Source organism: Solanum lycopersicum, chromosome 3, assembly GCF_036512215.1.
Source record: "Solanum lycopersicum chromosome 3, SLM_r2.1".
Taxonomy (NCBI): domain Eukaryota; kingdom Viridiplantae; phylum Streptophyta; class Magnoliopsida; order Solanales; family Solanaceae; genus Solanum; species Solanum lycopersicum.
In genome coordinates this window covers 55,264,479-55,278,392 of record NC_090802.1, presented here as the reverse complement: position 1 = coordinate 55,278,392, position 13,914 = coordinate 55,264,479, and the positions used below count along the sequence as shown (strand labels likewise).

At 30.3% G+C, this 13,914-nt stretch overlaps 1 protein-coding gene across 1 annotated transcript; it reads left to right on the top strand.

Annotated features, from left to right (window-relative positions):
- Positions 1–7,694: 7,694 nt before the first annotated feature.
- On the top strand, positions 7,695–12,410 carry ProT1 (proline transporter 1). The gene is made up of 7 exons (NM_001247057.3): positions 7,695–8,048; positions 8,470–8,694; positions 8,788–8,882; positions 9,173–9,362; positions 11,110–11,234; positions 11,408–11,623; positions 11,732–12,410. The coding sequence occupies exons 1-7, from the start codon at positions 7,952–7,954 to the stop codon at positions 12,107–12,109; spliced, it is 1,326 nt and encodes a 441-aa protein (NP_001233986.2). The 5' UTR covers positions 7,695–7,951; the 3' UTR covers positions 12,110–12,410.
- The last annotated feature ends 1,504 nt before the right edge of the window (positions 12,411–13,914 follow it).

Here is a 13,914-nt window from a genome sequence, read left to right as displayed (position 1 = left end):
GAGTACACATATCTAATAATACGCATTATGGATGTCTCATTAAAAATCTTAGAAGGAGAACCCAATGAGACAAAACCTTGTGAGGGAAAAAGAGTATATCACGTATAACTCTCCCTAATGAGAACATCAATTCACATACTTGAATCTTCGTTTTCCAAGCTTGTGCGCCATCTTCTTGAAAGTTGTAGTTGGTAGAGACTTGATGAATAAATCAACTATAGTATTATTTGAACATACCTCTTACATGTTGATATCACCATTCTTGGGAGCTCTTGAGTATAGAAAAACCTTGACGAAATATGTTTTCTTCTATCTACTTTTATTAATCTTTCATTCAGGATCAAAAATTTCTGCAAGTTCCTTACATTAACTTCTTGAAGCAAATCATTTATTACCTTTTAAAAACTCTTCAAGAGTTTCAATTCTAGTTATTAACTTGCATAACAATACTTCTATATGCTTCATGCATTTTGAATCGATTTAATCCTTATAAAGATTATAAATAAGTTCTCCAAAAACTTGCACATACTTTAGATTTTGAATCCTTCATGACTTTTCATATTAATTTTGTCAAGTGATTACATCCAATATTAAATGTATGATATATTCTAGTGCCTAGATTGCAAGTCAAATAAGTTTTACGCTTCCCAAGATGCATCATTCCACTTTTCACTTGATAATTATTTGTACATCAGCATGTTTTAATAGACATAGAATTCATATCCTCGTAATCTTTTCAATATTGCCCGCTATTGTATTAAGATATCGTCAATGATATATCATTTTGTATCTATTCTCAATACGACGTAACTTATTGAGATCTCATCACTTCATTATTATTAGGTAGCTACCCCTCTCATGAGGTTTCATAAAGTGTTGTGTCGTAGGCTCTCCAAGAGCACATTATCTCATTATTATGATCATTTTGATTCTTTGATCCTCCCCTTTTTTCAAGGATTATTTTATTTAGAATTGATTATTCTATCATGCTTCATGCATGTCATAGACGTTATCTTTAAGGGACATTCAATAGATGTATTTACAACTCTTGTGTTGCTTCTGGTCTCCCCCTTATGTTAGACAAACTAACATATATCTCAATCTTTTGAAGAATCTATCTTTGTGCATCATTATATATTTGTTGATTATATACTACATACCAAAATAATCAGATGAAAAATATTTGGTCCCTGACCACAAATTAATTGAAAGAAAATCTTATCGTAATTTGTTGATTTAATGCATACAATTATTTTTGTATTCAGTATCATATTTCAGATCAACACATGGAGCTTTATTTTCACAAGCAATGATTTCACTATCTCAGACAAAATGTCACAACATCTTCAGAATTTATCAATATTATCAAGATAAATTGTCTTGATTACATATTCATAAATTATGCTCTTAATTCAATTATTTTTGTTCAAACAATTTGGTGAATGTCAAACTACAGGTTGACAACAAACGCACATGTGATTATCTTATAGATGCATCTTTTTATTATGTCACATGATAGGTGAACGGGCCCATATTCATCTTTTATACTTTTCAGAATTTTGAGATTTAATCTCAACATTAGTTGATCCAATCAACTTGTCATGAGAACAAACAACAAAAGAATTCTTGAAGAATCTTTTAGTTGTTCAATGTATGTCCATTACTCAGTATGCACATCTTTGGGATGACTAAATTATTCATGCCAATTAATAAATTATTAGTACTTGTAAACTCCAAGTTTATGATGACATGTGCCTTTTTGCTTTAGTAAATTCTCAATTTATTACTATTATATGAGAAAAGTTCAACTTTAATACTCCGAGAGTACATTTCAAATTTTTTTTCTCAAATACTCTACCTCTTCTAAAGGTGAGTCGTGATTCTATTACTGAATTGATTACTCTGATTATTAGAAAATTATGCATGTAATCGTATTATTCGTGCCAATTTTTTTTTCTTGCAAACATCAAATTGCGAGATAAAATTGACATGCATGAGACTATCAAGAAGAAACATCTATTAGGACCATTAAGTATCTAAACAATCCACTAGGTGGATGAATATGTCCACAAATATTTGTATACGTTCCCACAACGCAGAGGATTTAATCTCAATTTTTGTTTATGATGGTTTCACAATTAACTAACCTTGCTAACAAACTGTACAAGAAAATTCACTATGTAAAAGAATCTTTAGGTTCTACAATGGATGTCTATTCAAATTATCTATAATTCACCTCATCATTATAGGCTCATGATGTCCCATACAATCATGCAGAAGTAAGACACTATTGGAATTAATATTAGAATGTGTTTCAATCGTACTAATTATTATCTAAAAACAACCTTTCTTTAACCTATGTCTGCCAAGAGACAATCTTGATGATACCACAGCTACAATCAAAGGTTGCAATCATTTCCACATCTAGCATGGTAGCTTATACCTCATTCACTCAAAAGAATGGATTTGTATTTTTACCATTTATCAAAGGCTCTCATTCTTCATGAATAGAACACAATCATCTAAGTACATCAAATTTTGATAACTTAGTACCTCATTCCATATTCATGTGCATCATTTAATCAATTGTCTTCTTTTAGACATTTATGCACTGCTATATTCACTTCGGGAAATGAATCTGCTTCAACGAGATATATTTCATGACTAATTTTATCAAAAACTCATTATTTCCCTTAGTCATCATTATATCATCAATATGGTGCATTGAGACTCAAACCCAACGTCTTATGCCATAAATCGATGAGGGACTTGAACCCAACATCTTTCGTCACAAAGCATCAAAACTCCTGATGTCTTACCCTCTTGGTATGATTGGACGTAAATTCATCGTTTTATTCTTTTATGTGATGAAAATTGAATCCATCATCTTATTCTCAATTGAGACTCACCCAAGTCTTTAATGATATTATATCACACCAACTCCAATAATATTGCTCATATATAGTTATGATAATAATAATAATTTTCTAATTAAAAGTAAACATGTACAAATGCTCGCGTAGAAAAATATTCAATCACTGTCACCATTTCTTTTGAGTTTACATGCAATCATTATACATTTTTTTCTCAATTAATTTGTAAAATATCAAAATTGACAATACATGTTAATCAAAGACTTTCTTAAGCAAAACTTGCTTGCAGCATACATAGAAATCATAAAACCATAAACCAATAAATATTATATTTTAAAATTTAGATAATGGAACAGGCTTAAATACCCACCATACTGACACATAATTACAAGCAAAACATAAATATAAAAGAATGCATTTTAGTGGTATTAGCAATTTTTCTTGTTCCGGAAGAGAAAAACACACACAATCTTTTATCACATTAAAATTTGAGTAGAACTTGCTTGTGTTACTCTTTTATTTTAATGGCTTATAAAACTTTCATGATATGACAAGGTATTCACAATGATCCTGACACTTCAAAATATATTATAGATCAGATACGTACATATCTGGTAAGAATTAGATCAACTTCTATGAATATTAGCAAATGATTCATATTACTTTATCTTCAACAATGTTGGTTCCGTCAATCTGAATAATTAGAGATTCGTGTTGATAACGTGTTATGAAATTATATAAATTTAGAAGAAGAAAAATATAGGGAGAAAGAGAAAAAACTTCTTATTCATGTTGAAGTACATTTAATATTCATAGATCTTCTTTACAATGAAGGAGAACCTTTATTTATCGGGAAAACTTAACTTTGTTCTCAAGTAGAATTGCTAATTATATCCTAAAAGGACTACACGTAATTAGACATTTATCATAATATAAATTATTTATAACACTAATTTAGTTATTGTATTTTTATGTTCAATACTTGTACCATTCTCCTTGCCACTTTTTATATGAAAAATAAATCTAAACTATCAAAATTTGAGTTGACATTACATTTTAAAGAATTTTTTTGTCAAAGCAATGTGTTGTTTCCTTCATATTCTCGTCAACTAGTGATTTAAGTTTTTAATTACTAAATAGAACATAAAAAGAAATCGTACGCTTTTCAATTGTTCAAATCCATTTTAAAGATTTATAATAAAAAAATTGTACTCATACTTTGAAATACTCTAAAAGGATTTAATTTATAAATTTATTATTAATAATAAAAAATGAAACCCCAAAAATTTCGGGGTATAAAGCTTTTATTTTATTTGTTTCAATCAAGATTTTATTTTTATTTTTTTCAATCAAGATTTGATTTTAGTGATCATGCAATAGTAACATTGGGAACTCAAAATTGCGTGTTAGGTGGTACTTGATCACATGGCTGACAAAATAACAATATTTTATTATATATAAAAAAAAATTAAAATCACAATGATAGGCTGAATTAGTCCATGACCTATGGCTATAATATATAATTACATGATTATAATAATAATAAATACTAATAACAATAATGATAAAATAATAATACACGTTGCAACGTATGAGTGATAGTTAAATTAGTTTTTCTTCTCTACATTTTTGTTTTGTGATACATTTTTGTTTTGTGATCATTTTGGTCAAATACTTAATAATAATACCACTGACGGTAGGTTTTATCCACTTCACACTATTAACCAAATACCTAACAAACAAATAATATCGCTTAAAAATAAATAGATATTTGAATTCTTTTTTTATAGTTTAAAGTAAGTTAATTATTTAACGTTTCAAAAAATTATTAATTTTTTTTTATTTTTATGCCTCATTTATATTTATATTTTTAAGAAAAATTTACGAATAACAAAAAAAATATTCAATTGAGTCTTTTTTTTTTTTGGTTGATAAATGTGCTTTGCCTTAGCAATTTATTTATTTTACAATGGAAGGAGTATTTATTATGACGGCAAAAGAGTTTGAAACCATTGACAAACATGTCTCTTTTTCAGTTGCCAATTTGTGCCATATCTTTTTCTTGTTTAATAGGAAAGGAAAATGATATTTGCGGAAAATAGTTTTTGTTTTTGAAAATAAGTGAGCATTTTATTTATTTTTTGTGTTTGAAAAGTAACAAGATATATTTAAAAGCATTCATATGTCTTCCAGCAAAATGTTATTAAGAGACAATAACTTAAAATGTTATTTATGCAATTGTTTTTCATATTTTCATTTGGAAAATTAAATTTCCTCATTTAGTTTTCTTTGAGAAAATGTTTTCCTCTGCCAAACACACAGAAACAAGTTGTTCACCATAATAAGAAAATAATGATATGTTTTTGTTTTTATTTTTATTTTTGAATGATTAATTCTGTAGGAAAAAATGTTTTCACCAAAATAAGAAATGATTTCGTTAAATTTATTTATTATTGCAAATATTAAAAGTAGTAAAAGAGTATTAATATTTCCTCCTTTACTTTTATTTTTCGTGTTAGGCTTTTCAAAAAGTTAAACTTAAATTTCCAAAATTTCTTAGATTAAATTAATTAAATATTTAAAAATTATGCGAATAATTATGTAGGCTACAGTTTTACAAAAATTCAGCCACCAAACAAAGATGTATTAAAACCAAAAAAAAATGTTTCTTTTTAAATAGTCTCCGACCTGTTGCTTCCGTGCACACTTTGATAATGTTGAAATATAATGAAAAGTTGCATTGTGGAATTATCTTACTGTATATTACTTCTTTTTCCTTTCCAACTCCAAGGGAATATTATATTTTTATGTATAGGCATGAATTACTGTTTCTGTATTATTTCTTAGTTTAATTTGATATGAATTTGACGAAAAATAATAATAATATATAAAATTTATAATTTAAAATATATATTATATTTGTATGATTATAAATTATTTTATTAAAAATAAAATAAAATATTTTATAATTAAATTGTTGTTATTGAATCGATTAAAAAATAAGGGAAAAGAATTTGATATACTTCTCAACTTTGTCATTTGGAGTTGATATACCTCTCGTTATGAAAGTGACTCATATATGCCCTTACCCCTATACAAACGGCTCACATATTCCCCATCCGTTACAAAATGAGCTCACATATACTCTTTATTTTACGAAAGTTTAAAAAATTCGTTTAAAATTTATATTTTTTACTTTTAATTTTTAAAAAAAATTATTTAGGGGTATATATGATTCTTCTATAAAAGCTCAAGATATATTTTAATTTTTCATACATAATTATTTTTTGACTTCTTTTATTATAATTATTTGAGTTTCCCATTCTTTTTTCTTTCATTTCTTAGTTTAAAGAAAAAATTTAAACAATTTTTTGTCTATATTGTAATTTTATTTTTGTATTTAAAGAAAAAAATTTGGTCATCTACAATAAGTTATACAAGAATATTAGTGAAACATAAATAATTTGATTATGTTAATAATTCTAAATTAGTCATTGTAACAAAAAAATATTAAAAAGTATGTTTGACGAGGATTAGATTTACTCATATGGAATTATATTTTTTTTAAAAAAAAATAAAAAATAAATTTAAAATTAATATTTTTTTTTCATCACCGTTAGAGAAAAAAAGTGTATGTGAGCCATTTGTTTATAAGAAGGGGTATATATGAGTCACTTTCATAACAAGGGTATATGAGCTCTATATGACAAAGTTGAGGGGTATATAAGATTTTTTTTCTCAAAAAATAATAAATCACGTAATTTGAAATAGAAGGAGTAAGGGCCCGCTTGGTCATGCGATATGATATCATGATATAGAATCATAATATTGTATCATGATATGGAATCATGAGATGGAATTGAAGTATTGTTTGGACATGTGATATGAAATCTAGTGTTGTATATTTTCTCATAAACATAAAAATTCCATAAGTTTTAGAACTATTAAAACAATCCCAATTGTTTATTCGATATTATCAAATAAACAAAAAATCATAAAAATTGTACAATAAATTATTACAAAGTTATTTATTCTCAAGATAAGTAATTGTTTCATCAATATATGTGAGTAAAAACACTTTTTACGGGCTTTTCAAGATTTTATTACTCAACAATCGTGAAGTGTGAGCAGAGGTGGCTTGACAGTATTAAAAAAAGGCATGTGTCTTAGGCCCTCAAATTTAAAGGATCTTATTTTTAATAATAATGGACTTTAACTTGTTATTTTTAACCAATATTGAATACTACTTGTAAAAGAAGTAAATTTTTCATGAAAAATGAAGGAATTATTAGAAGAAATTTGATATATTTAGAATACTATATCTTATGAAAATAATTTAAAATAAGAATGGTGATATGTCAAATGAAAACTAAAAGAAACCAATTATATAAAAGTAATTAACAATTCAAATTTGAGGCTCAATTGATTTTTGCTTTAGGCCAAGTAATATATTTGAGATGCTCCGAAGTGTGAATTAATGTAACTATATATTAGTGAGAATAATAAATTTTAAAAGTAATGATGTGATTATAAATTTTATTTACATGTGAAATAAATTATTAGTAGATATAAATGTAAAGTTATTTTAACAAAATATAAATTCATGAATAAATTTTTGTATTAAAATAACTAAAATCATGATATGATATTTATTCTATATCATGATTTTTGAGAATATAATATCATATCTCATGAGCGTAAAATTACATATCTAAACGCCATCGTGATGTGATAATACATGGCCAAATTTTGGTAAGTTTTATAGTTGACTGAACCAAAGGGACGTCTTATTTAATGGCAGAGAGCGCAGCCCCCATATTTGAATGGTGTATCAGAAATTCATAATCAATAGCTGTGCTGATTTCATGGAAGCAAAGAGCTGCGGCCACTAATTCATTCGTTGGTGTTGTATAAAAGTTAATCTCCACCCGTTACCCCTTTTTTCTTCATCTTCTCACCCCATATACGCATCTTTTTTGCGTATTGGTGTGAAGACTCCAATTCCAATAGGGCTGGCTTTGGAAACTGCAGAGGAAGAAGGAGTTTTGCTTCTTCAACAAAAACAAAAACAGTTTGCAATGGGAAATAACCGCTATAATTCCCCTTCTCGTGAGGACAAAAATGACGAAGAGGCCTCTGTTATCATTCCTGAAACCGCCCATCAAGTTAGCAACGGTTTGTTTTCCCACTTTCCATTCATGAATCCAACACCTATTTGACACTCAACCTATTCTTATCTATCTTCTTTTTAAAAAAACAAAAACAAGAACACAAGTCCTTTGTAAAAGGGATTCAGCAATTTATATATGTGCAAAAAGAAATGAACTATTTTTTGCCCTATTTACATGTATAATTTTTTATGCCAAATGGCCACTTTCATGTTACAAACTTTCAATCAAGAGTTTAAGTTGGTTTTTTTCTTTTTGGGTTTCATTGATGATGATGAGATAGAAGTCATTTTCTTGTTTGTCTTTTTTAAAAAGCTCCAAAAATAGGTTGTCTCATCTATAATTTGGTGTTTTCTGTTTCTTAAATTGTAATTTCCTTGTAGTGGTGTTTGGCTTTTTTGTTAAATTATTTGTTTTGCGGGATGTAGATTCATGGTTTCAGGTGGGAGTTGTTCTGAGCATGGGTGTCAACAGCGCGTATGCACTAGGATATTCTGGCACAATCATGGTTCCTCTAGGTTGGATAGGTGGTGTTGTTGGTTTGGTTATGTCCACAATTGTGTCTTTGTATGCAAGTACTATTATGGCTAAGCTCCATGAAGTTGGGGGCAAGAGGCATATCAGATATAGAGACCTTGCCGGGTTTTTGTATGGTATGAACAATGATGAAAATACAGCTACACTTGTTTAATTGCTTGATTGTTCTGTCACTTTTAATCTAAATTGGGCTTATTTTATTGCTGCAGGTCGGACAGCTTATTTGCTTATATGGGCACTACAATATGCAAATCTCTTCTTGATAAATATTGGATATGTCATCATGAGTGGTTCAGCCCTAAAGGTTAGACATATCTTCCCTCGTGCAAACTTTGTTCTTTTTTTCTTCGCATACTTAGATATCGTGAACTGGAAATCCTTATACCAGATAAAGTGGAGAAGAGAAAGATGGCAAGGCATCGCAAAGTATAGATATGATTGAATGATTTTTTGTGTGTTGGTGTTCTATAGCTTTATTGCACTGTGCAAATATTGAGTTCAGTAAATCTTGGGTGAAAATGATCTCTTAGGCTTCTAAGTGGAATATAATTGTAAAATTATTCTGATGCACCGTTTTCTTTGAGTTAATTGCAGGCTTTCTATATGCTCTTTAGGGATGACCATATGTTAAAGCTGCCACACTTTATAGCTATAGCTGGAGTTGCTTGCATCCTCTTTGCCATTGCAACACCTCATTTATCAGCACTGAGAGTTTGGCTCGGGTTTTCAACACTATTCATGATACTCTATCTCGCCATAGCATTTGTGTTGTCCGTTCAAGATGGTATGTCCGCTACTTCCTTTAGTGTTTGACTAGCCATCAGAGCACTGTGTGCATGTGCCAACAGTTATATTTCACATTACTAATTAAGTAGAGCATGTAATAACATGAATTAACAGTAGAATTGCATATGATATCAGAAAATTGTGTTATAGGCTGCTTCCGTAAAACTATTGAACATATGACAAAATTGAATACTATGTGACTATTTTGACTGCACATTCATTGAGGATGAAATTTGATGATATAATCAGACCACAAAATCATGATATCAATGTTGAAACAGTTTTATAAGTTCAAAAGCCCGTGCCTATTGTCAGGATTTTTACTGGATATTGCCATTTGTTAAGACAAGCCATAGTCAAGTTGCTTATTAAAAAGACTTGCAGGCTTTCGGTGCTCATCATGTAGTTACATTTTTCTCTACATTATGAAAGTAAACTTCTTATAAAAAACTAATGCATGTTTAAGGAAATCAATTTTGTTAAATTAATTCATAATCAGATAACTATTCTTTGCTGACAGCATTTGCTGCATAAGAAATTTCGAGATGCATCCGAATGTCATCACCAGTTTGTCAAATTATATATAGGAAGCCAGCCAGATTTTATCAGTGCAACATGGCACTTTTGCCTTTTCTGTCATTCATTTCTAGGAATTGTTTAAAAATCACAAGGAACAGTCGGTTGAGCTATCATGAAGGCGATATGAACTCTGCTCTCCTACTCACCAGCAGCCCCTCAAAAGTTTTGAGTCTAAGCTTTCGGGTTGTGTGGATTTTATTCTTGCTTATCAACAATGTTTATATTTGTCTGTACTGTTCTATGTTGTCTAAGGCTGCTAGTATACTTTCTGACTGTAGTATAAATATCATATTCCCTGCAATTTAATCATCATATGAGGAGAATAGTTCACATGTAGGTATCTACCCTCACATGGAGGGGTTTATCTCGTCTCCAAACCTGTGATATTCACCTGTAGGTATCTACACATGGAGGAGCTTATCTTGTCTAAAAACCTGATATGCAGTTGATGTAAAATTGGTGGATGCACAAGAACCATGCTCTTATATAAAAAAATTCTTGGTGTTCAGTGTTAAGGAATGTTAAATTTTCAAAGATCATTTCAAAGAGGAGAAATAAGGTTGTAGGAAATCTTACTTTTGGCCTCAAAACCATCTCTTAGAGGGAATACAAAAACATGAAGAAATTTAATTATAATCAAGGAGAAGCAAAATTCTGTTATATGATAGATCCCCTTTTAGTTTTAGACCGGGATCTTTCAAATGGAAAAATATCTTTCACATTCTCTCACCTTCTACTGAGAGACCAGTCAAGGGGAAGAATTTTAACTTTTCCGTCCTCTATGCTTCTCACGTATACCTTCTGAACTTTTTATTGTTTTCCAAAATTTTGTCATGCTCACTTAATGACTTATAATCTTTTGATTATCTTCGTTTATTTGTACTTATTATAGCATTAGGACTGTGTCAACTGTACAATTCTGGTGTGAACTTGTACTTGATAATGAATTGTCCATAATATCAATCACATGCATGCCTTTGGGGTATGGAGACAGCTTTAATTTCATGAAGGTCCTTCTGTTTGATATTATTGCGTGACAAGGATGCCTACGGTTCTTTCATTAGCCTGTCCTTGAGTGGTCCTTGAGAAAAACTTTGAAGCAATTACTTTAGTGTATTGTCTTTGCTCGTCTCATAGCACTGAATTGTCTAATTTCCATATTGCAGGTGTAAAGGCTCCTCCTAGGGACTATCACATTCCAGGATCAGGAGAAAATAAAATTTGGGCAATTATTGGTGCGATTGGAAACCTTTTCTTTGCATTTAACACTGGAATGATTCCAGAGATACAGGTTTGCAAATACGTTCATCAACTTTTCTGATGACTTCCATCCTTTGTTATAAATTTGAAGTCGTCCTTCAAGTCCTGTTATATGATCAGTGTATCAGTTGCCTATACTCAGTAAGTAATCTGAAATTTCAACCTGTGTTTTGATACAATTTTCTTGAATTTGTGTTGCAACAGGCTACAATCAGACAACCTGTCGTTGGAAACATGGTGAAAGCGCTTAACTTTCAGTTCACAGTGGGAGTTGTGCCTATGCATGCTGTTACTTACATTGGGTATTGGGCTTACGGATCTGTTGTTTCGTCCTATTTGCTCAACAATGTTCATGGTCCAGCTTGGGTGTTAGGAGTGGCTCACTTATCTGCTTTTTTCCAAGCTATCATTACCTTGCATGTAATAATCACCTTGTTACTATATTTTCATTTTACTGAAAAAGAGGCCCAACAGTTTACTCAGCTGATTATTGTGATCTAATCGTTGTTTCTTTGCTGCTGCTTGTAGATATTTGCAAGTCCAACATATGAGTACCTGGATACTAAATATGGAGTGAAAGGAAGTGCCTTGGCTCCACGAAATATTCTATTCAGACTGGTTGTCAGAGGTGGTTACCTTGTCATGACCACTTTCCTCTCAGCTTTGCTACCTTTCCTAGGTAACTTCATGAGCCTTACTGGTGCTATCAGTACGATTCCGCTCACATTCATACTCCCAAACCACATGTACATTATAGCTAAGAAAGACAAGTTAACTAGCTTACAGAAGAGTTGGCATTGGCTAAATATTGTCGTCTTTGGTTGCGTGTCAGTCGCTGCATTTGTAGCTGCCTTGAAGCTAACCGTTGTACAGACTCAAACTTATCATGTCTTTGCTGATCTGTAATTTCTTTTCTTTTTTCTGTTTGGGTAAGTAGTTATAAGGGTTCCAAGATATATATTTCTTTGTTAGCAACTTTTACTTTTTATTTATTAGAACAATGCAATATTGGTTGCATTTGTTCATTGACGATGATCTGATTAAAGCTCAAACATTGAATACATTAGCAGTCAGGTGTTGTTGATTTAATGCTACCAATCAGTTTTTATCATTGCTGATAACTTTGTAGCCACAACTGATATTGTTCAGTTTTGGTCTAGGCTTGTATGACTTTATAATACATCACTATGTGCTAATGCTGCCAACCAACAAACATCTCTTTTGCATTACTTTTGTATTTTTGGCACTGGAGGATGCCTAGCCTTCTTGTTAAGGTTTGTTCTACTGTTTATTATTGATAATCTGAGATTAGCCTAAACTTAATAAAAACATTTAGGTTTCTCTAAAATATAGCCAAAGGTTGCAACCAAAGTTGTACAAATTTATCGATTTTCTTCTTAATTCACTCAACCACAATCAGATTTCAAATTCCAAAAAATTGTGTTTCCCTCTCTGAATCAGCCACCACCATCCAACCTAGTTGTTGTTCTTCTCCCTTCACACCCATCGAGCAACACGAACCACCATCACTCCACCAGTCACTACAACAAACCAAACCACCACCACCTCAAACTTCCATCCTTACCGCCTTTGTTTCTCTCCCTCGTCACTGTCAACCACCAAGCTTCCCTTTTCTAGTGAAATTCATTACGAACCAACTAGCTTTAATCGCATAAACACAGATGAAGCATCTCCGGTAGACTAGATCTTCGACGAACAACCATAACACCATCTTTTGACGATTTGGCTCCTTCAAAACCTCAACACTGACTCGGGTTAAAAACATCTGTACAAGAAGATACAACATCATGGTGAAGAAATTGAGGTAGTTTTTACAATTTACTTTGTATATTTTTGTTAGTATGTGTATACTATTTTATGACTTTAGCGTATCAATAGTTATCGCAGTTTTTTATACTTTTTAGACTTTATCTGTATATTTCTAAAAAGAAAAAAATGATAAATATACGCTCAAACTATCGTAAATGGTATGCATATGCCATCCCTCATACTTTTAGGAAATTGGTGCCCCTGTAGTGCAAAAACTAGAGCATATATGTCTTTTACTCTAATAGAAGACCAATAGGGATACGTGACACAACCTTATCCGCTGATCTGATATTTAATAAATGTCAGATCGATAGATAAGATTATGACACGTGTATGTCCATGTGCTCTAATTTTTTGACAGCAAAGGCACCAATGTCCAAAAGTATGACGAAGAGTATCTGCATAATATTTACGGTACTGTTGTTATATTTGTCTTTTTCTCCTTTTAAAAATTATACACAATCACTTCTTTTGTATTTGTATATTATTAGCAAGTATACATTCCAACTATTATTCGTATACTTTTAAGCATTATTATGGTATTTTGTATAACTTATTTTTGTATATTTCTTCTTAGTTGTTTTTCTATCAATGCATTTCATATTATGTTAGTATACAATTTTATGGATTTAGCATAACAATGTTATTGAGGTTTCTTACCTTTTTAGTTCATATTTGTATATTTTCAACAATTAATACAATTACTTTTCGTATTTGTATATTATCAACATGTATACGTTTCAACTGTTTTATTTGTATAATTTCACCATTTGTATACATTTACTTTTAATATGTTATTTAGGAAGTTATATTCATCTTTCTTTATTTGGTAAAAGTCATATTTAGTGAGAAATTCTAATAAGAAACAATAATCATGATTT

Coding starts and splice junctions, on each gene's coding strand:
- ProT1 (NM_001247057.3), top strand. CDS start 7,952: ATGGGAAATAACCGCTATAATTCCCCTTCTCGTGAGGACAAAAATGAC. Junction 8,695..8,787: donor CCTTGCCGGGTTTTTGTATG/GTATGAACAATG, acceptor TTATTGCTGCAG/GTCGGACAGCTTATTTGCTT. Junction 11,624..11,731: donor AAGCTATCATTACCTTGCAT/GTAATAATCACC, acceptor TGCTGCTTGTAG/ATATTTGCAAGTCCAACATA.